The sequence below is a fragment of the Panicum virgatum genome, chromosome 1N (genome assembly GCF_016808335.1).
Source record: "Panicum virgatum strain AP13 chromosome 1N, P.virgatum_v5, whole genome shotgun sequence".
In the NCBI taxonomy this organism is placed as follows: Eukaryota; Viridiplantae; Streptophyta; class Magnoliopsida; order Poales; family Poaceae; genus Panicum; species Panicum virgatum.
In genome coordinates this window covers 3,996,494-4,020,245 of record NC_053145.1, presented here as the reverse complement: position 1 = coordinate 4,020,245, position 23,752 = coordinate 3,996,494, and the positions used below count along the sequence as shown (strand labels likewise).

The window sequence follows — 23,752 nt, the reverse complement described above, 5'->3', positions numbered from 1 at the left end:
TCGACTTTCGCTTCCTGTGATTCCAGAAATTTCTTATGCTGGATGCGACGTTTGGTATTCCTCTGATTATGAAGCTTGATTTGCTTCGCTTCCTCTTGAATTCGTAACTCCTTCTGAATCCGCAGATTTTCCACGAATGCGATGAGGGCTTCAATGTTCGGAAGCGACAGTTTCTTCATCTCTTTTTTGGGTTTCTTCTTCCGATGGACCTCTTTGACTTGTGAGCATTGTTCGACCTTCGGTTTGAAGGCGAACTTCTCCTGCTGGCCATTGATGTTGAGCTGGATATCTCCTGCTCCGACATCAATATGGGCATTTGCTGTGCTCAAGAACGGCCTGCCCAGGATGAGCGGCGTCTTGGCGTCGACTTCCATATCGAGTACGACGAAGTCGACGGGAATGAAGAAATTTCGGATTTTTACCGGGATATTTTCTGCAATTCCAGTGGGATAGCAGACCGTTTGGTCCGCTAGCTGCAAACACATGGCAGTAGGGGCAAGTGCATGATGGTTAAATTTATCATAAACTACCTTGGGCATGACACTGACGCTTGCTCCCAAGTCACAGAGGGCGTTCAAGAAATGTTGAGCCCCGATCGAGCAAGTGATGGTGGGGCAGCCAAGGTCTTTCTCCTTCACCAGGAGAGGATCGAGTATAGCAGCGCTACACTTTTCCGTTAATTGCACGACCTCAGTGGTGGGCAGTGTCCGCTTGTTTCCAAGAATATCCTTGATATACTTGGCATACGTGGGCACCTGCATAGCGTCAAGAAGTGGTATATTCACATATAACTTCTTGATTACCTCGACGAATTTGCCAAATTGTTCGTCGGCCACTGGCTTCCTTATCCGCTCCGAAAACGGTAAGGCAGTTGTGTCGTGATAGTCCCGTGAAGTTCTCAGGGGTTCCACAGGGTCTTCCTGGGTAGCATTTGTGTTTGAGTTGACGGCCTCCTCCTGCTCTTCATCTTCAACTTCGGTATGGCTAGTGGTTACGGTCTTCCACTGCTTTCCTGCATCCTTTGGAAAAGGTGGCTCTTGTGTGGTCTTACCACCACGCGTGGTCACCGCACTAACATTCTCTTTCGAGGGTACTTCCGGTTGCCCAGGCAATTTCCCCGCATTGACGTTAGGACATGAAGATGCAAGCTGAGCTACTTGGGTTTCTATCATCTTATTAAAACTCAGTTGGTTTTTAATAACAGAGTTAAATCCCTCTAGTTGTGCAGCCATAGATTCTTGGATCTTGTCATTAGCAAGGAATTTCCTACTAATGTTATCATTGATTTGTTTTTGGCCGTACACTAGGTCTTTTAATGTGGGCTGAAAACTGTTATTAAAGTTCGTACCTTGTTGTTGACCGAAGGGGAGGTTGGGCTTGGAGTTCCAACCCTGCTGAGGACAAAATCCTGAGTTGGGATTGTTGATGCTCCCAACAAAATTTGCGTCCTCTTGAGTTAAGGGGCACGAGGTGCCCGAGTGCCCAGTCTCGCCATATGTCTCACATGTCATCCGAGACTCCGAAACTTGATTAACCTCCTTGTGTGGACATTCCAGCTTCTTCATCAGAAGTTCCAACTTGGCAGCTAACATGTCGACCGTGTCGATCTGATGCACGCCCCTGGGACGGGCTGGCTGCCTTTCTCCTTTCCAACTTTGGTTGGAAGCTATCTTGTCAATCAGAGCCTTTGCTCCCGCAACATCGAGAGAAAGGAAGGAACCACCCGCTGCTGCGTCAACGTGGTCCTGGACTTGCTGATTCAGGCCGTGGAAAAAGTTCTGAATGATCAGCCACTCTTCTATGCTGTGGTGTGGGCATGCTTGTATGTACTCCTGGAGACACTCCCAGACTTCTGGGATGGTCTCATCCGGCAATTGCTGAATTCCGGTGATCCTGTTCCGGAGGGCATTGGTCTTGCCCACTGGAAAGTACTTGGCTAGGATTGCATTTGAACAAGCTTCCCATGTCGTGAAAGCTTCCTTGTTGGAGTAGAACCACGTCTTGGCCTTCCTGAGTAGTGAGAATGGGTACAGACGAAGATGGACGTCATCCAGAGTAGTTCCTCTGGGGTTGATGGTGTTACTCACCTCCAGGAAATTCTGGAGATGGGCATTGGCATCCTCGGATGCCTTTCCGCAGAACGGACTTGCTTGGACCATGTTCACTAGTCCAGTCTTCAGCTCAAAGCCGTCAATGCCGGCTTGGCTGATATTCAATCCAGTAGGAATGTGGCTACTGGACGGGGCAGAGAATTGACGAAGGGTCTTCTGAGCCATGGATGAGGATGCTGAAGTGGAGGGTGAACTAAAGGGCCAAGTGAGTCTTTTCTGAGGTGGGACGACGTGGCGTCTCACGATTCTCCCAATTCTTTCTGAATTTGGATGGAAGTTACATGGTAGGTCAAAACCGGTCATGCACTGCTCTGCATCGATCGAAAGATAGAGAGAGCAATGGTAAGCCCGCTAGGGTTAGCGGCGACAAACTAGTAGAGTTTATCAAACTATCTATGATATCTTTAGCCAATTGCTTCCCTGGCAACGGCGCCAGAAATGCTTGTTGGCATTTCTTATGCCCAACTAGAATAGATATTCTGCAAGCGCACAGAATCACCGTTGTAGCACTTCACCTTGGAGTATTCTAGGGTATCGTATTTTTCCTCAGGGAAGCACTATGGTAAAGAGTATCGTAAACCGATTGATAACCGTACTAGCTTGATCGACCGACTGACTAGACGGGGGTAAGCCAGATAGGTAAGTAGGATAAATGGCCAGGCAATGACCGAATGACACACGGAGATTCTAACCCTTAGAGAGGTAGCAGCTGGGAGGACAACGAGCGAGATAAGACACCTGATACACTTCTGAACTATCGAGCTAGCCTCTCTAGATCAGACTAAACACCTAACAAGTTCTCGGGAAAGCAGAGCTTACTTTGGTGGCTGGAAGAGGAAGGACTTCAGAAAGGGATGAGAGGGGAGTCCAACGGCAACCTGCACTGCTGCTATGAAAACACCCGAACGTGGTGGACTACAAAGGACGGATAGGGCTGTCACCACCTACCGACTACCACAGCGGTTCCGTAGGGTGGAACACACTTTCTAGCTAACAATAAGGTCAGACACCACGTCTGCACTCGGTGTTAGGATTTCTCTCGAGGCCTTCGAGAGAAATCCCCCTCAACCTAGAGCACTAACTTGAGATACTCTAGTCCGGGCGAGAAAACCCGTAAGATAAATTCCCGATCACTAAGAGAGATAACTTAGCCTAAGCTAAAGGAAAACTTCCGTGCTCAAGCTAAACCTCAGACTTGAGTAAATAAAATACTACAGAAAGTAAAGCTGACTCAGAAAAGTAAAGAAGATAACTTATATTAATAATGTCAAAAGAAAGATACAAGAGCTATACCAGACTTCCGACGACTCCGGAATCCCGAGCAAGCTCGGCTCGACTCTAACTCCCAAGCTACTAACCTACTCTAGAAAGTACAAGTGGATGAGAAGAGCTCCAATGGTGTGTGTTGAAGTGAAGGATGGTGCCCTCCTTTTATAACCTTCCAAGGTCGGTAACTGGCTGGTATTGCAGGTAGCGTTAGTTGAAAGCAGGTAAGACGGTTATGCTTAGCTTCCACGCCAAGTCCCAGCCTGAGGGGCTTCCAGGTGGGGCCGGCCGGCCTGGGGATGCCACCTCATGTCCACCGCCTTTCGGACAATGGCCCTGATCCTCTCTTGGAGTCGGTTGGCAGTTGGTTTCGATTGACGGTTGCACTTGCTAGGCCGGCCAGCTTCCCTCTGGCCCATTCTAGGCCTCTGGTTTTGCCGATGCTTCACTCTTCCTTCGTGCATCCTCCAGGGAAGTGGGTTGCTGGATCACTTTGGATTTTGGGCTGCCTTGTGAGTCTTTGGACCAAAGTTGATGCCTTTATGTATATCCAATTGAACCAGAGCCCAACCCTCGACTCAGAGCCTCATGAATGTGTCTCATGGCTACTGGATCGAAGCCAGGGCATTGCTCTTGAAGGTGCCAGGCCGGCCGGCCTAGGAGAGGCCGGTCGGCCTGGGTTTCTACCCAGTTTTGCCCAATTTTGGTACACCTGCACCTGCAATCAAAACTCATCCAAAACTTGTGGAACTCGTTAGAATTAACAAAATATAAATGGAGCATAGTGTAAAGCTTATGTTTTTTCCGGGGAGTTGACGGCTTAGAATGTGAAATTACGGCCGTCAACAAGCACCCTGGTCAAGCTGAGCAAGGATCCAACTGATCCAGTGAGCGTAGGGTTGCCTCCTGCTCGACATCTGCCCCTCCATGATCACATCCTCAAGCTCGTAGATAAAGAAGTCAACAATATCAAATGGCAAACCTCCGAGGATGTAGATCAGTAGCCACTGCCGGAGTGCTGTAATCCCCTCACTATATCCAATCTGGAACAACAGGCTCCTCTTAAGTGCAAAGTGAATCACGTAGGCAACTGGAGTGAGCCGGCTGGGAACTCTGGGGGTGCCTGGGAGGAACGGCAGCTGGAACAAGACACTCGCATCCTCGTCGAAGGGAAACATCGGCTCCTTCGAGCGACGTGGTGGGTCTGCGTCACTGTAGGTGTGAAAGTGAAGTGAGTAGGGCTCCTTTGGGAGTGTCACACCTAGGTACCTTGCAAAGCTCTGTCTGTTCAAATGCCACTGCTTCTTGTTGAACATGAACACAATGTACTTCCTGTCCTCTCCAACGAACAGGGTGGCGTAGAACACTCTGACCCACTCCTGGACGTACTGACATCTCTCTGAAAGGAGTGCTGGCAACCCAGGGTATCTCTCAAAGAACGGCTCAATGGGCACACCCCCGGCTGCAACTCTCAAAGCTCCCCAGTGGAGCATCATGTGCTCACTCATCATGATCCCAAACTAGACGTACCCGAAGTAGAAGGACTCCTGGAGGAGTGTGTGAAAGCACGGGTCTGTGTCCCTATCCCTCTGCTCGGGAAACCAAGTCTGCTCATCCACATATCTCATCCTCCTAACTCTGTTCACTGTAAACTCACAAACGTCAATCAGAAACACGGACCTATCCCCTGACTGATCCTCTGGCTCACTGCCTGCCTGATCTGTCTGAGCAGTGTCTGTCTGAGGCTGAGTGCAGGCTCCGGGCCTCGGAGGGCGTCCACCTCGGGTGCGAGGACCACCACGAGCAGGTGGGGTCTGAGCTGTGCCCCTAGTATGCGCAGAACGGCGTAAAGTAGGAGTGCCTGGTGGTGCCTCTGCATCTGGCTCGGACTCCCCCTGAGTGGCTGCACTGGACTCTCTAATCTGAAACGGCCTCTGAGGGCGGTCTGTAGCAGCTGCGGCTGCATGTGCATGGTCCCACTCTCGCTCCTCACGAGTCCGCTTCTTCTTCTTAGGCTGCTCGTCAACCTTGGCCTTGCCCTTTCTATCACATGCCATCTGTTTCAAAGAGAACGGTGGAAGATAATAGAATAAGACAGGGCTATATTATAATACGAGATGATATTCTAGAGATGAGAAGGCCCTAAGCAAAGCAAGAGATCGATATGAGCCTAAATATGACATCTAGGGGATGTGCACTTGCTTCATATAATGTGAAATGAACTCGGGCAAGTGCAGGAGTGCTAGGAGTGACCAAGGATGTGAGAGGTGTGGTGTGAACTCCTAAGCATGGTAAAGATGTGCTCTAAGTGTAAAAAGTGTGCACATGTGTGTCAGCAAGTGAGTGGCATGGATATGTGAGCATGTTTGTTCAAAGAAAAGTCTAGGAAATGTAAAACACATGCTAGAACAAGAATTGTGCCATACCCTGAAGAAATCGCAGTGAAATGCCCCTCAGGCAATTTCTCGAACACTTGGCGTGCAGAACACCAAGGAGGAAGAGAACCTCCAGTACAGGCGAGCTCTGGGCTCGGGACAATGCTCAGCAGAGTAGGAGATCGGCGGTGGCAGCCTGTGGCTGTGGTGCAAGGTGGCGGCGGTGCAGATCTGCGGCGGCGGCGGTGCTAGGTGGCGGCGGTGCTAGGGTTAGGGTTTGCCGCGGCGGCTCTACGTGTGTGCGGCGGCGCAGCGGCGCGGTGGTGCGGCGGCGTGGTGGTGCGGGGGCGTGACTGCGCCCGCGTGGAGGTGAAGCGGCGGGTGGTTGCGGCGGCGTACGGGCGGTGGTGCTTGAGTCGGGCGGCGTACGGGTGTGGAGAAGATGGAAGAAAGGAATAGAAACCAACAGGTGGGGCCCACGTGAGATAACATTCGCTGACAGATCTGGGCCCACGAGATTTTGAACGCGTCGGATAAATCGACTCGGAGGCATACCAAGCGTCGGAGAATTGCTTCGGATAAAGGTTGATTGAGTTTGAACTGGTCAAACACGAGCGAAGAATTAGTCCGATGTGAATGGGTCGGATAATCTGTCCAAAGGAGCCGGATAATCCGACGGCTTGAATAAGAAGGGTCAGACTAATACTGATAGTCAGCTTAGATCAGGAAACTGATGAAGGGATCGGATGATCCGATGTGTGAGAGTGCAACATGTCGGATTATCCGGTCCTAAAGAAGATTTTCTGCTGAACTAAGCCTCTATTTCTGATCCAAAACACGAAAAACCAAAGCAATAAACACTCAATTTGGACCATTTTCGAGTGACAACCTCACCCCTCAAACACTCATACTTATAGATGCTCAAAGAGCTTTTACATAATGTAGGCAAATAAAGATCCAAGCGATTAAGAGCTTAAAAACGGGAATGTATGAGTCATTTGCTTATGAACTTAGAGATTGAACCTTTAAGTTCGCTAGGGCATGACTCAATAGGCATGAAAGCGCAACATTTGTCTCATCACTCTTGTTGAGTTGTCAAAACATATTGAGCATGTAGGACATTCTCTAAGCGTGATTTCTCCTTTGTGATGCCACTAACGCAATGCAATGCTATGCAAGACAAGTATTAAACATGAATGCAATCTATATGACAAGAAGAATACATTGCAAGAAATTTAAATCTATCTTGTCAAGTTTGAACCCTCGGCAAGCTTCTTCATGATGAACCTTTCTTCATGCCATGAGCAAAACAAGAGATCCACCAGCTCATGCAAAACCCATGTTCATCACTATCTTGACAAGGTTAGACAAGCCCCTAATATGTACATATGAGATGCAACTATATGACAAGGTAATTACATGACGTTAGAAGCATCTAAAATATTAAGCTCACTTCACAATCTACAAAAGGTGCTCTCATCTAGGGGTTTTGTGAAGATATCCGCCAATTGATCTTCAGAACGAACACCACAAAGTGCAATGTCATTCCTTGCCACATGATCTCTTAGGAAGTGATGGCGAATATCTATGTGCTTTGTGCGAGAGTGTTGAACCGAGTTATTAGCAATTTTTACGGCAGTCTTGTTATCACAAAGGAGAGGGATCCTATCTAGTTCCACACCATAGTCCAAGAGGCTTTGCTTCATGTAGAGGATTTGAGCACAACAAGCCCCGGTGGCAATGTATTCCACCTCCGCGGTGTACAAGGCCACGGAATTTTGCTTCTTTGAGGACCAAGAGACCAAAGAACGCCCTAGCAAGTGGCACCTGCCCGAAGTAATCTTACGGTCAACCCGACATTCGGCAAAGTCCGAATCCGAGTACCCTAAGAGAGTAAAGCTAGCACCTTTGGCGTACCACAAACCTATGCTAGGCGTGTGCTTGAGATATCTAAGGATCCGCTTCACGGCACTTAGGTGAGACTCCTTGGGATTAGCTTGGAAACGAGCGCACATACAAACGCTAAACATGATATCGGGTCTAGATGCGGTAAGGTAAAGAAGCGACCCAATCATAGAACGATAAAGAGTTTGGTCTACCAATTTACCTCCCTCATCAAGGTCGAGATGCCCATTAGTTGGCATTGGAGTCTTGATCGGCTTGCAATCATCCATCTTAAATTTCTTGAGAATGTCTCATGTGTACTTTTCTTGATGGATGAAGGTTCCTTCCTTCAATTGCTTGACTTGAAAACCAAGGAAGAAGTTGATCTCACCGATCATAGACATATCGAATTCCCTAGCCATGATGTCTCCAAATTCTTTGCAAAGAGTAGGGTTAGTTGAACCAAATATGATATCATCAACATAAATTTGACATACGAAGAGTTCTTGGTTGATGATCTTGGTGAAGAGAGTTGTATCCACCCTCCCGATCTTGAAGCCCTTGTTGATGAGGAAGTCACAAAGGCGTTCATACCAAGCCCTAGGTGCTTGCTTGAGCCCGTAGAGCGCCTTGTGCAACCTATAAACATGATTAGGATATCTAGGGTCCTCAAATCCGGGAGGTTGTTCAACATAAACCAACTCATTAATGAAGCTATTTAAGAACGCACTCTTCACATCCATTTGAAAGAGTTTCATGTTGTGATGTGAAGCGTACGCTAGAAGGATACGGATGGCTTCAAGTCTTGCAACGGGGGCAAATATCTCTCCAAAGTCCAATCCTTCAACTTGAGCGAAGCCCTTAGCCACAAGTCTTACCTTGTTCCGAACCACCACTCCATGTTCATCTTGTTTGTTGCAGAAGACCCACTTGGTGCCGATGATGTTCTTGTCTTGAGGATGTTCTTCAAGAACCCAAACTTTATTGCGGGTGAAGTTGTTATGCTCTTCTTGCATTGCCATCACTCAATCCGAGTCCTCAAGATCTTTATCTACATTAGAGGGCTCCAAACAAGAAACAAACGAGTAATGTTCATAAAAAGAGGCATATTGGCGTCTACGAGTTCTTATACCGCCCGTAGGATCACCCATGACCAAGTCAATGGGATGGTTCCTTGAAGTTCTTGTGTGCCTCTCTTGTGGTTGAGATGATGAATCTTCTTGTGGTTTGACATTTTGTGCTTGAGCTTGGGCTTGTTCACTTGTGATGTGGGTATCATCAAAGTGGAGTTGTTCTTGAACTACTTGCTCATCTTGAACATCTTGAGGAGGAGGAGGTTGTGGAGCTTCATCTTCTTCATCGGATGACTCATCATGATGAATTGTTGTTGAAGCTTCTTCTTTGGAGTCATCCTTGGAAGGGGATGATTACACGGGGTATTCCAGGTCCTGCTGACCAGCTCGTGGAAACAATCCATCTCTAGCCACCATTTTTCGAACTTAAAGGGACTTTTCTTAGGGATATTATTAACCCCAAAGTCGATAATTAGAGGTACGTGGTCACTACCTGCCCTGGACCTAGCTTCAAAGAATACCCCGGGTAATCATACTAACCCTCTTGACATTTGGCAATTTAAAGTCAGAACCTTGAGGAAAAAACTTAAAGGCTGGGGTTGGAATGCCGAAGCTAGCATTAGGAAGAAAAAACAATCCCTGATGGACAGATATGATACGCATGACATGAAGTATGAGGAAGGTTCCTTGAGTGATACTGAGCGAGGGGAGATGCAGCATGTGTTGGCAGAGCTCGACTCCATTTGGAGGATGGAGGAAATCAAAGCTAAGCAGAGAGCTAGAGACAAAGAAGTCAAAGAGGGGGATCAAAACACTGCCTACTTTCAGGCAGTAGCCAACCAAAGGAGAAGGAAGAAAACCATCACCTCCTTAGAGGGTCCCGATGGTATAGTGGACAACACTGCTGACATGCTTAAGCTTGCAGTAGATTTTTACAAGAATCTTTTTGTCCATGAGGCCAGAATAGGTCTGTCTCTAGGGGAAAACTTCTGGAAAGAGGAAGATAAAGTTTCCATAGTAGATAACTGCATCTTGGAAGTTGCTTTTACTGAAGCTGAAATCAAAGAGGCAATCTTTGGGTCCTATGGGGGTGGGGCCCCTGGCCCTGACGGTCTTCCCTTCCTTTTCTACCAACATTTTTGGGATATTATTAAGGGGGATCTCATAGCCCTCTTCAAGGCCTTTGATGCTGCAGACTTAGACTTATCTCGCCTTAACTATGGTTCAGTGGTTCTTATTCCAAAAGAGGCTGATGCTAAAACTTTAAAAAAGTACAGGCCTAGAAGTCTCCTTAATTGCAATTTTAGATTTTTTTTCTAAAGCTATGAATAACCGTTTGATTAAGATCAGTGATAGGTTGATTTCTTCCAACCAATATGCCTTCCTTAAAGGGAGATATATCCTTGAAAGTGTGGTTGCAGCCCATGAAATTATTCATGAAGTTGCATGTAGGGGAAGGTGTTATCCTGAAACTCGACTACGAGAAGGCGTACGATAAGGTTTGTTGGGATTTTCTTGAGGAGATGTTAACATCTCGTGGCTTTGGTGCCAAGTGGATCTCTTGGGTAAATTGTGTGGTGAGAGGGGGCTCCCTCAGTATTAGACCCAATGATGAGGATAGTACTTATTTCAAAACTGGCAAAGGTTTGAGGCAGGGAGACCTGCTGTCCCCCCTCCTGTTTAAACTAGTGGCTGATGTCTTTACCAAAATGCTTATGAAAGCAGGTGGGGCTGGTCTGATCTCTGGTTTGCTCCCAGAAATTTGCCCTGGTGGTGTTATCAGCCTTCAATATGCTGATGACACCCTGCTCTTCCTTCAAAATAATTTAGAGAAGGCCAGAAACTTTAAATGCATTCTGTCTTGCTTTGAGCAGCTGTCAGGATGAAAATAAACTATGAAAAAAGTGATTTAATAGGTGTAGGTTTGGAGGAATCTGAGCTCAATCTTTTTGCAAATCTTTTCTACTGCAAGATTGGTTCCTTCCCTATCACCTACCTTGGTGTGCCTCTCCATTACACTAAGCTAAGGAGAGAAGATATCCAACCAATAGTAGACAAGGTCATTAAAAGAGTTGCTGGCTGGAGGGGAAAACTCCTCTCTTATGGGGGGAGGCTGACCCTGCTCAACTCTTGTTTATCCAGCATCCCTACTTACCTTCTCTATGTTATTAAGTTCCCTAAATGGGCCATTGAGGCCATTAATTCCCAGATGGCCCACTTCTTGTGGAACAATCATGAGGACAAGGGGAAATACCACTTAGCCAATTGGCAGGTAGTTGCTCAAAAGAAAGAGATGGGTGGTTTGGGCATCCCTAATCTTCAACACTTTAACATGTGCCTTCTTGCCTCCTGGATTTCCCGTTATCATCTAAATGATAATGTTCTATGGAGGAATTGTAGATTTTAAATACAAAACAGATAAGCCTAACTTGTTTTGCTGCCTTGAAATTGGAGCTTCTCCTTTTTGGAAAGGTATCTTGTGGGCGTGCAAGGCGGCTCAGATGGGCTACTCGTGGAGAATTGGCAATGGTCGCCAAAACCGTTTTTGGGAGGACCGCTGGTTTGGCAACACTAGTTTGGCAATTCAGTATTCGCCTCTTTATGTTATCGTTAACGAGAAAGGGAAGACTATAGCTGACTGCTAGGATGGTGTGGAGCTGAAGTTCTCGTTTAGAAGAATGGTCTCCACCCAGATGATGCAAATGTGGGAGGAAATTCTTGGCCTTGCTAGCTCGATCCATTTTATTGAGGATCAAGACTCTGTGATCTGGGAATTTAACACTAATGGAATTTATTCGGTTCAATCCTTGTATGCTGTTATCAGCTTTAGGGGAGTACACATACCCCTGTAGTGTGGAGCCTGCTAATTCCCCCAAGGGTCCAAGTGTTTCTATGGTTACTTTGCAACAATAGAATCCTCACCAGAGATAACCTGGGGAAGAGGAGAAATGTGGAGGATAAATCATGTCTGTTTTGCGTTGAACCTGAATCAGTTAAACATTTATTCTTTGATTGCTATGTTGCAACTAACACTTGGCTAATCTGCTCTAATATCCTGCAGATTCTCTTGTCTGATTTTGAATCAGTGGCACGCTGGTGGTTGTGCTGTAAAAAACACACCATCACTAATATGTGCACTTCTGCTGTTATTTGGAGTATTTGGAAACTAAGAAACTCTATGTTCTTTCAGGGAATGGTGTGGTCAGATATCAGAGCTATACTTCTCAGGGCGTCCGGGATGATGCGAAGGTGGAGAGTATTGTGCAGGGAAGAGGACGCCGCCCGTCTGGAGGAAGTCGTGGAGGTGCTGGAACAAAAAGCAAGAGAAAGTCCAAGAATTGGCTGGTTTCCAGCAAGCTTGAGAACGCAGGAGTCGGTCCAAGGGGCCCTTTCTTCAGTTTCTGGCATAGCTCCAGTGCTTAGGGAGAATGTCTCTGGTGTTTTACCTACTGTAACTTACACTTTGCTTACGTGCTCTCTTGAACTCTGAACGTTTTGTTCCTTGGAATAAAACGGGGGAAACCTTTGCTCTAAAAAAAATCCTTGGAAGGGGCTCCATCTTGAGTAGATGGTGTGATGATCTCTTCGTCCTCCTTTGGCTTGATTTGTCCAATGGCAATGTTCTTCATGACTTCCCGTAGTGGTTCATCACCTACATCATCACAAGCAAAAACTTCCCCTTGGGAGCCATTAGTCTCATCAAACTCCACATCACAAGTTTCTTCAATCATGCGGGAGGCATTATTGAATACTCGATATGCTTTGGAGTTTGATGAATAACCAACTAGAAATCCAACGTCACACCTACTCTCAAACTTACCTAAGTGCTTCCTCTTCTTGTAGATGTAGCATTTGCACAACTCGAAAGTAGGAGATGTTGGGCTTCCTCCCAACAAGAAGTTCATACGGGGTCTTCTTCAAGAACTTGTGGAGATACACCCGATTGGCCGCATGGCAAGTGGTGTTGATAGCTTCCGCCCAAAACCTTTGCAAAATCCCATAGTCATCTAGCATTGCTCTTGCCAGGGTAATTAAGGTCTTGTTCTTCCTCTCCACAACCCCGTTTTGTTGAGGTGTATATGTTGCGGAGAATTCATGCTTGATCCCGATTTCGTTGCATAGCTCCTCAACTTGTGTATTCCGAAATTCGGAACCATTGTCACTTTGAACCTTGACTACACTTGACTCGAACTCGTTTTGGGCTTGCTTGATGAATATCTTGAAGATCCCGACGGTTTTGCTCTTGTCCTCTAGAAAAAATGTCCAAGCATATCTAGAGTAATCATCAACAATGACTAAGCAATAAAGATTACCTCCAAGGCTCTAGTAGGTGGTTGGTCCAAATAAGTCCATGTGTAGCAACTTTAGGCACCTTGATGTGGATAGGTACGCCTTCATGGGATGTGGTGAAGTAAATTTCTTCCCGGCTTGACAAGCACTACACAACTTATTTTTGTCAAATATAACATGTTTAACTCCAACCACCATACCTCTTTTGAATGCCTTGTTTAGTTGACTCATCCCAATGTGAGCAATCTGTCGATGCCAAGGCTATCCCATTGAGTTCTTTGAAAAGAGACAAGTAGCCAAACTAGCATCGTTAGATGAAAAATCCACAAGTTAGATATTACCGTGCCGGAAGCCTTTGAAGATCAAACTCTTGTCCTCCTTGCTTGTAACAACTACACCACTATCACTAAAGGTACAAATCAAACCCAAATCACAAAGTTGTGCAATTAAAAGCAAATTAAAGCTTACCAACTCTACAAGCAACACATTTGAAATTGAGAGGTCTTTGGAGATAGGAACCTTACCCAAACCTACCACTTTCCCTTTAGAATTATCACCAAAGGTGACATGCTCGTGATCGCCCACTTCTTCATCTAGTGAGGTGAACATCTTTACATAGCCGGTCATGTGTTGTGTACATCCGCTATCAAGCACCCAATGCTTTCCACCGGCTTTGTAGTTCACCTACACACAAATGAATTACTCTTAAGGTTTGGAAACCAAGCAATTTTGGGTCCTTTGATGTGAGTAACTAAGACTTTGGGAACCCATAGTTGGCGGGGTAGCTTTTTTTTCTCTTGTGTGCCAATGAACTTGGCCTTCACCTTGCCATTCTTAAGCTTGCTCAACAAAAAGTGATGATTATCAAATTGAGACTTATAGTTGAAAGGCAAGCTAGAAAGAGTTAGGAAGAGAACACTCCCTTGTGTGATGTCCAACATCTTGGCAATGTTGACAATAGGAGCCTACTTCCTTGTTGATGCAATCCTTGAGCTCTGGAGACCTTGAAACATTCTCCGGTGGCGTGGGGAAAGATCCAAGACCTTTGGTTCCAAAGTGCCTTGCACTGTTGAAGAGAATCTCCTTGTGCAAGTATTCTCCTCTTGTCACATTGAACATGCACGTGGTCAAGCTTTGGAGCTCCTCCTCAAGCTCCCTTTCCCTATCATGGTTAGTCTTGGAAGAACTATGGACATCATGACTAGTGAAAGATTTGGAAGTCTCCACATGTGTTTCACAAGAAGTTGATGCATTGATGTTTTTAGTTTTTAGACTTTCAAGTTCATCATCAATAGCATCAAAAGCAAACTCAAGTTCTTGATATTTTGAATTTAAATTAGCATAATCAAGCTTAAGCTTCTTGTTGGACTCTTCAAGCGACTTGTTGAGCACAACTACTTCATCATGTTTTTCAACTAGTTTATTGTGCTTAACAAGTAACTTATCATGATCCTCTCTAAGTTGCTTGCTAGATGCAACACATTTTTCATGAGTCTCTACTACCTCATTGTGTCTAACAAGTAACTCATCATGTGAAGTCTTAAGCTCAACATGCACATTTTTTAAACACTTGAGTTTAGATTTAAGCTTCTTGATCATGTCATTATATTCATCTAGGAGCAACTTAAGATCTCTAGGAGATAACTCATTTTCACTATCATCATCACTAAAGCATGAGTCATCGGAATTTACCTTGGGGTTACCTCTAGCCATGAGGCACATGGGTGGTGGAGGTAGCGGTGGTTCATCCTCATGGATGGCGATCCCCACAACGACTTTCTTGGTGTCATCATCATCATCATCGTCGTCGTCGTCACTTGAGATCTCGCCATCGGTGATCCACTCCCCAAGGAAAGCCTTGATCTTCTCTTTCTTCTTGAAGGATTTCTTCTTCTTGTACTCTTTCTTGTCATGGTCCTTCTTGTGATCATGATCTTTCTTGTGCCTTGGTTGATTGTCCTCATCTTGCTTCTTGTTTGATTCTTGAGGGCAATCATATGAAAGATGATCATATTTGCCACAAACATAGCATATCTTCTTGATGGCATCTTTGGGCTTCCTTGTACGGAACTTGTTTTTCTTGAGGTCGAAGTTGTACCCCTTCTTGTTCAACCTTGACATGAGTTTTGTGGTCTTCCTCATGAGGAGAGCAAGCTTGGTGTCTTTATCACCATCCTCATCACTTGAGTCATCACTAGCTTCACTTGAATTTGATATAGGTGCCTTGCCCTTGCTCTTCTTGTTTGGCTTGTTTTCGCCTTTAGCTTTGAGAGCAAGATCACCTTTGGCTTGAGGAGGATCAATTTCGCCCAATAGAAATATCTCATGAGACCGAATTTTTTTCAACCACTTCACTCACTTGCAATGTTGAAAGATCTTTCTCATAGAGCAAAGATGTCACAATGTTGTACTTGGCCTTGTGCAATGAGTGGAGAATCTTCCGGATGATGTCACTAGTAGACAAAGGAGAAATTTCAAGCGTGTTAATATCTTCAACAAGAACATTCAACCTAGCATACATTTGTTCAACTAGTTCACTAGGATGCATCTTGAATTCATTGAGTTTCTCCTTAAGCACTTGGTACTTCTCCTCACGGAGCTTCTTAGACCCAACATGAATGGTCTCAAACTCTTTCCACACTTCATGGGCGGTTTTCTTGCTATTCACACGAGCAAAGATATCTTCACTAATAGCATCAAACAAAGCATTTTTGGCTCTAGCATTCTATTTTGTTTGGTCCTCATCCATAACACCCATAGCTTTGTCGGTAACCTCCCAAGCAAGAGGGTTAAGAGCCTCAAGGTAACCCGCCATGCGGGCTTTCCAATAGCTATAGTTTCGCCCATCGAGCTTGGGTGATCCACTACTCCCCGGGGCTATTTCTCTAGGTTGTTAGACCCTAAAAAGAGAGCCTATGCTCTGATAGCAATTGAAAGGATCGTGACCCAAGAAGAGAGGTTGAATTGGGACTTTTTCAAATTTCAACCAAGTCCTTAACCTACCTCTAGTGTTGCCCAAGCCGATAGTTCAAAGACCTAATATCTAGAGCACACTAGCAAGATGATTTTAGGTAGGTAAGCACACTAACAAAGCCATTTTCCTAGGATGGTCAAACTATCATGCAAAGGCTAGCCCAAATTGAAGCAAACTACCAAGAGCCAATCCTAGTCTCAAACAAACAAGCAAAGAGCAAGAACTGAAAAAAAACTTAAGTAAATTGCTTGAATGTAAAAAGCGAATGGACAAGAGACAATCAGATTTTTTTTCCGTGGTATCGAGGAGTTGACGTTCTCCCCTAATCCACGTTGGAGCACCCACAAAGAGTTAAGCTCCATTGCATCACGAAGAGCAAGTATCCGCTAAAAATACTCTTTCTCCATCTCCGGAAGGGCGGGCTTCAAACCGTGTACAACTTCTTCTTCTTGGGGCTCCCACAAACTCCAAGAGTTCACCAAGAGCCTCCGATCACCAAGACCGTCTAGGTGTCGTCAAACACCAAGAGTAACAAGCTCTAAGCCTTCACTTGACCATCACTCAGTTGGCCCTAAGGTTCTAGCACACTTGCACTCTTCCAATGGATTGAATTCTTGATGAATTTGTTGATCTCAAGTTGTGGATGTCTTCTCTCAGCTCATGGAGTGGCCTCAGGTGTTCAAGGGTTCAAAAGGCAGTGAAGAGACCCGAGGTACCCCCTTAAATAGGCTAGAGATCACCAAGTGGCCGTTGCCAACTTTCTGGAAAAAGCTGGTAACGTCGGATAATCCGACCATGCTGGAACAGGGGGGGTCGGATCATCCGATCCCACTGGCTTTTCCAATTTAGCCATTATATTTTAAACCAGTGCTGATGTCATCTATCCGACGTGTTTATCCGACGCCCTGTTGATTGACGCGTCGGATCATCCGGTGCCTTGATCAAGTTTGAATTCCAACCAACGGCAATGATCAATACTCCTGTCAATTAGTCCGACGTTCAATGAAGCCCACGTCGGATCATCCGGTCCAACAGAGAGAAAACCCAGCTGAAAAATATGCTCTCTGGTACATCATCCGACAATTTGTTCGACGTCTCAATTCTATAGCGTCGGATAATCCGGTTCCATGGCAAATTTTCAGACCCTGAAAACATGCTGCCTGCAGAATACTCTGACTCAAAATCCGACCAGGCATTTTTATAGGGTCGGATAATTCGGCTTCTTTGACATGTTTATCCGACCTGACCTATTCGGATTATCCGAACCAACAGAGAATTTCTTGTTTTTCTTTTCTGACTTGGAGTTGATTTGAACTTTGTTTCTTTCTGCTTCCAAGTGCTTTTCTGAGTTTCCTTGGCTGTCTAGAGTTGATCTTTGAGCAAGTGTGCATGAAATCTAAGGCCAACTATATGAATGATCAAGCTACTCACTTAGAACCCCCTTAATAGTACGGTCACAAACTGAAACTATAAAACCTAAGCTAAATCAAGTGTCCTTCATCTTCTTGTGACACTTGAGTCTAGAAAGGTCCTTAATCTTGTGAATTTGAGTCCATGACTTTGAATGTTGAAATTGAGGGGTCTCCTTTCATTTGCGACTTTAATGGTTAAATGATAATTCCTTCAAAACACACGTTAGTCACAAACATCGTCACTAATCACCGAAACTTACCGTTAGGCATCCACGGGCCTAGATGCTTTCAGACACTCAACAATTTCCTATTCAAGCATGGAATTGGGCAACAGTATACAGCAAGTAGGGTATTGGGCATACGAGGTGTACCAACCAGGCAACATGTAAGAAACCACGGCATCCCAGCACGCAGTGTCAACCTCTACAGCACGCAAAAAAAAAAAACTCTACAGCATACCCTTGTCCTACATCATATGGCTTTACTAGGATGCTCATTTTACTACAGTTTACATCGTTCCAATTACAGAGTGACTCACAACTAGTGCTAACTTAAGGAGAACAAAAAATATCGCATTGAGAAGCAACAAGCAATCCTTTGATTGGTTCTCGCAAAAAAAAAAAACACGACCGCACCATTAGTCCAAAAAGGCAGCCGTTAAACAAATAAGACAATGAACTGCAAGCATTGCTGCAATTAGGCAAGGCTGACATTGGGAAGCAGGCAGAGTCAAATGTGCCATGTGACAGCTAAACAATCACATAGTGAACGGTGGTCACCAAGCAACCGTTTTTCTTAGTACAGAAGGGTTGGCCCTCTCAATATAATATGCAGGGTTGCCTCAGCCTAAGACCGTGTGAAACTGTGAACCAACTAGGAAGAAGCTTGCGACCTTTCGTGGCAAATGTGCAGATCGCTGTTTCCATGTGTTCCCACGGTGGGGCATCCGGTTCTTGACTTGATTTTTCTATCCCTCTGTGATAAACAGGGTAGAATCAGAATAGCGGATGCACAGCCTTGAAAGCATCCATGCTGTCCTGGGGGCCGCAAGAGTCAAGTCAAGAAGCAATGCTATTAGCCAGTTAAAAATGGTAATATTAACATAGAACAAATGTATATTCCCTAGACGTACTAGTTTTCAGTCTGACTAGTTTTATAGTTCATCACGTACAGTTTCTTGCATATTTCGAAGTATTTGTAGAAGAAAGCATCCATCCCACTCCGACCCCACCCTCGTGAAACCTGTACACATCCGGCCTGTGTTTTTATCAGTTCAGGTAGGCAAATTGCCAGCCATTGCCCTTAAAGAAATGTCAGTAAAAATACATGCCTTCTCCTGCTTTAACAAAAGGGGGTGCATCATCCTACAAAAACAAAAGATGCATCAAGCAGTGTGTTTTTTTAAACCTCAGATTTTTGTCAGCACTAACTGTCTTAAGCACTAGACTTATATACTACACGTTTGTGAAGTGCAAACGTGAAATTGTTAAGATTTTGATCTTCAGATCAGGTAAATCACGGCAGGCTGGAAGAAATTCAACAAGGATTATGGATATACGGATGAGTAGAGAAAAATATTTGTTTGGTCAGAAAGCTTGGCCAGTTGGACTTCTTGATGGATGATTGCAGCATACACCAATCAAATGTCAAAGCTTGATCTCAAAAAAAAAGTCAAAGTTTGAATAAACAAGCTGCTTTATCTGTTGCATAGAATACAACCACATGGCGTCTTATCATTGACTCTGTTATTCTTTGTGCTAACCACGACTACTTAGAAATCTGCAAAATGGAAGCAAGAGCAGCCTCCTACCTGATGCTCTTTCTTGATTCGACCATTGGTAACACAGCTTAAGCATCTACTTTCCGTGTTAGTTTCAATAAGAAGCCATGCAATCACTCCATTTTTCATACAAGAAATGCAGCAGAAGATTACCCATACCTTTCCTTGGCCTTGCGCTTTTGCTGCTCATCTGCTTGGTCACCCCCACAAGTTGCTGCACAGAGCAGGAGAAGGCCTCTCTCCTGCAGTTCCTTGCTGGGCTGTCGAATGATGCCGGCCTAGCCAAGTCATGGCAGGGAGGCACAGATTGCTGCAAATGGGAAGGCATCACCTGCAACAGAAACAGGACAGTCATTGAGGTCTCTCTGGCTTCTAGAGGCCTTGAAGGGCGCATCACACCATCTCTGAGCAACCTCGCTGGCCTTCAGCATCTTAACTTGTCCTACAACTTGCTGTCTGGTGACCTGCCACTGGAATTGTTATCATCAAGCAGCATCATTGCCCTCGATGTCAGCTTTAACCAACTCAGCGGAGAGCTGCACGAGCTGCCATCTTCAACCCCTGGCCAGCCTCTAAAGGTACTTAACATCTCAAGTAACATGTTTACAGGGAAGTTTACATCCATAACATGGAAGGCGATGGAGAATCTGGTTGCACTCAATGCCAGCAACAACAGCTTTACTGGGCAGATACCAACACAATTCTGTAACATATCTCCATCTTTTGCTGTGCTTGATCTATCCTACAACCAATTCAGTGGCACACTCCCCCCAGGGCTTGGTAACTGCTCCATGCTGCGAGTGCTCAAGGCTGGCCACAACAACCTCATTGGGACACTCCCTGATGAACTCTTCAATGCTACCTTGCTTGAGCACCTGTCTTTCCCTAACAACCATTTGCAAGGAACACTTGATGGTAAACGCATAATCAACATCAGGTATCTGTCTACACTTGATCTTGGAGGCAACAACTTCATTGGTGATATCCCAGATTATATAGGTCAGCTCAAGGGATTGGAGGAGCTCCATTTGGACCACAACAACATGTCAGGAGAGCTGCCATCATCACTGGGCAGCTGCACAAATCTCACAACCATCAACCTCAACAACAACAATTTCAGTGGAGAACTCAACAAGGTCAATTTCTCCAATTTATCCAATCTAAAAACCTTAGATCTTATGCGGAACAGTTTCAGCGGCGAAATTCCAGAAAGCATATACTCATGCCACAAACTAACTGCACTGCGTCTATCTTCAAACAGTTTCCATGGCCAGTTATCGAAGGGACTAAGCCATCTGAAGTCACTCTCCTTCCTATCACTTACTGGCAACAGTTTTACAAATTTAACAAATGCACTTCAGATACTAAAGAGCTCCAAGAATCTCACCACTCTTCTTATTGGAAATAATTTCATGCATGAGACCATACCTGACGATGACAGCATTGATGGTTTTGTGAATCTTCAGGTTCTTTCAATAAGTGAATGCTCATTGTTGGGGAAAATACCTCATTGGTTATCAAAGCTCAGAAATTTGGAGATGTTATTTTTACAGAGCAATCAACTAACTGGAACAATACCTGACTGGATAAGCAGCCTAAACTTCCTGTTCTATGTTGATATATCAAATAACAATTTGACTGGGGAAATTCCTACATCATTAACAGATATGCCAATGCTAAAATCAGACAAGGCTGCTGCAAGTTTGGATCCGAGAGTCTTTCAACTACCAATTTATGTAGATACGTCACTTCAATACCGGAAGGCCAATGCTTTTCAAAAAGTGCTCAATCTAGGAAACAATAACTTCATTGGTGTGATCCCTCCAGAGATAGATCTATTAAAAGAGCTCCTTTCACTAAATTTGAGCTTCAACAAATTATATGGAGAAATCCCACAATCAATCTGCAACCTCACAAACTTGCTGGTGCTCGACTTATCAAGCAATCATCTAACTGGCCGAATCCCAACCAAGATGAACAATCTACATTTCCTTTCTAAGTTTAACGTTTCTTCCAACGACCTGGAAGGGCCTGTGCCAACCACAGGCCAATTTAGTACATTCACAAATGCTAGCTTTGATGGCAACCCGAAGCTCTGTGGTCCTACACTTATTCGCCATTGCAATTCAGCAGAAGCACATTTCACCTCCAAGAAACAACATAAGAAGAAGGTCATATTTGCGCTTGCATTTGCTATATTTTTCATAGCTATTGCCATCCTATTCATTCTTGTTTGTCTTCTTGCCTTGTCCCGGGGAACAAGTTCCAGGACCAAAAACAGGAGCACCGATGATAGTGACATAGAAGTGCTATCATTCAACTCCAATTCAGAGCATTCATTGGTGATGATGCCAGGAAGCAAGGGAGACGAAAATAAGCTCACATTCACGGATATTATGAAGGCAAGAAATAAATTTGGGAAGGAGAACATCATTGGATGTGGAGGCTATGGACTAGTATTCAAGGCCGAGCTACCCGATGGATCCAAGCTTGCAATTAAGAAGCTTAATGGCGAGATGTGCCTTATGGAAAGGGAGTTCACTGCAGAGGTTGAAGCACTATCCATGGCCCAGCATGAAAATCTTGTGCCACTGTGGGGTTATTGCATCCATGGAAACTTGAGGTTCCTCATATATTCTTTCTTGGAGAATGGCAGTTTGGATGATTGGCTTCACAACAAAGATGATTATCCTGGAACATTTCTTGACTGGCCGGTGAGGCTCAAAATTGCAAAAGGAGCTAGCCGTGGCCTTTCTTACATTCATGATGTCTGCAAGCCGAACATTGTCCATCGTGACATCAAATCCAGCAACATCCTACTTGACAAAGAATTCAAAGCTTATGTTGCAGATTTTGGGCTGTCAAGACTGATCCTTCCGAACAAAACTCATGTCACGACCGAACTGGTTGGCACTCTTGGTTACATTCCACCTGAGTATGGCCAAGGGTGGGTAGCTACTCTAAGAGGTGATATATACAGTTTTGGTGTTGTCCTCCTTGAGCTGCTTACAGGAAAACGGCCTGTTCCGGTCCTGTCCAGATCAAAAGAACTTGTCCCATGGGTGCTGGAGATGAGGTCTCGTGGGAAGCAGATTGAGGTCCTAGATCCAGTGCTACGAGGCACAGAGCAAGAAGAGCAAATGCTGAAGATGCTTGAAGTTGCTTGTAAGTGTGTGAACCATAACCCGTCTATGAGGCCACGTATCATGGAAGTAGTCTCATATCTGGAAAGCATTGATGGTGGCCTGCAGACGCAAAAGTCAGTCTACAAATAGTAACATTGTAGTTCAGTTGCATATAGAGTTATAGACATATAGCAGGTCTATTTTCAGTTAAGTTACTAGTTTTGGCTTTAAGTGAGTACCAATGTAGTGCGTCATGTACAGTTTCTTGCACATTTCAAAGTTCTTTCTAAGAAAAGCATCCATTCCTCCCCCCTTCCCCTGTTCTTTGTAAAAGTACTCCATAACATATTTTCTGATCAGTTACTGATGCATCATGGCAAAGCAAAAGCAAGAGAAAACAATTGCCATCTTCATTAACTTCCTTACTAGCTGAAGCACTTGTAGTCTGATAACTAATGGATTCAGGTGCTTTCACCCAGTTCTTTGGCTTTGATCCATATAATTCAGAACCACTGGAGCTTAAAATTAGGATGTGGAATGAGTAACGCCAACAGTGTCTGGTTGAAGTATGAAATGAACTGGCAGTGCATTATTGTGTTTGGTTTTGAGTCTGCAGTCGCCAAATGAATCTGGACATTAATCTAGATAACCCAAAGTACAACTGTGCGAGTACCAACCATCCAGAAGAAATTTGACACGGTGGGAAAACCAGGCAGTTGCAGCATACCTGTTACTTGACCGTGCGCCCATCGTCGACGACCTGCTCGGCGCACATGCCCACACGAACCTTTGGACAACCATCATCTACGTCCAAGCCATGGAGCCGAAGTGACGGCCCCGCCTCTGCATTTCATCGAGCAGCTTGAGCGCGCTGCTACGCTTCCGAGACGGTAGCGCCACGTTCCACGCGGCACGCGCCAGAACCAGCATTGCGTCGCGCAGCCCCAGGACGCAGCGGATGCATGCGCGACCGCGGCATGAGCGAGGAAGAGGTGCTGCTGGTGGTGGACTGGTTGGCTGAGGGAGGAGGAGCCGAGGAGGGAGGGTGCGAGGGGCTACTGCTGAGTCCACCTGTGATGCGTGCGGCCCGCCCGATGATGGAAGCATGGGGCCGCGGGTGCCAGCGCTGGCACAGCGGCTGGGCGTGTACGATCTGCGGGAGGCTGCGCGAAGCATGGGCGATGGGGTAGCCGGCGTTCGAGGATGGCAGCGCGACCTCGTCGGCGGCCACGAGATTTTACAGAGTTGCGCCGACGATGGCAAAATATTCTCTAAATTGGATCAGATATTATGCAAAATACCCCCTACATTTTACAAAATACCCCCTACTCCGGGTCGTGATTTTTATTCTCGATCCAATACTTGACAAATATACCCCTGATTTGGATCATTTGGCGCTGTGGTCTCCTCTCGAGGTCCCGCCGTCGCCGCCGGCCGCCGCACTACCCGTCCAGCGCAAGCG

The 23,752-nt window shown here is 45.4% G+C and overlaps 2 protein-coding genes across 2 annotated transcripts; one reads left to right on the top strand and one right to left on the bottom strand.

Annotated features, from left to right (window-relative positions):
* Positions 1-4,897: 4,897 nt before the first annotated feature.
* LOC120654310 lies at positions 4,898-15,814 on the bottom strand. The gene is made up of 5 exons (XM_039931813.1): positions 15,773-15,814; positions 15,359-15,655; positions 14,110-15,246; positions 5,239-5,434; positions 4,898-5,022 (listed from the first exon to the last, which is right to left on the bottom strand). The coding sequence occupies exons 1-5, from the start codon at positions 15,812-15,814 to the stop codon at positions 4,898-4,900; spliced, it is 1,797 nt and encodes a 598-aa protein (XP_039787747.1).
* A 3,458-nt stretch (positions 15,815-19,272) lies between these two features.
* LOC120654672 (tyrosine-sulfated glycopeptide receptor 1-like) lies at positions 19,273-22,521 on the top strand. Its single transcript, XM_039932293.1, has one exon. The coding sequence runs from the start codon at positions 19,273-19,275 to the stop codon at positions 22,438-22,440; it is 3,168 nt and encodes a 1,055-aa protein (XP_039788227.1). The 3' UTR covers positions 22,441-22,521.
* The last annotated feature ends 1,231 nt before the right edge of the window (positions 22,522-23,752 follow it).

Bases quoted from the DNA above. Each gene is read 5' to 3' on its own strand.
- LOC120654672 (XM_039932293.1), top strand. From the start codon at position 19,273: ATGCAATCACTCCATTTTTCATACAAGAAATGCAGCAGAAGATTACCC.
- LOC120654310 (XM_039931813.1), bottom strand. From the start codon at position 15,814: ATGGCGGGTTACCTTGAGGCTCTTAACCCTCTTGCTTGGGAG. The intron at 15,656-15,772 runs GTTACCGACAAA...GTGAATAGCAAG, and splicing joins TTAACCCTCTTGCTTGGGAG to AAAACCGCCCATGAAGTGTG. The intron at 15,247-15,358 runs GTGAGTGAAGTG...GGCGAAAACAAG, and splicing joins AAGATCTTTCAACATTGCAA to CCAAACAAGAAGAGCAAGGG.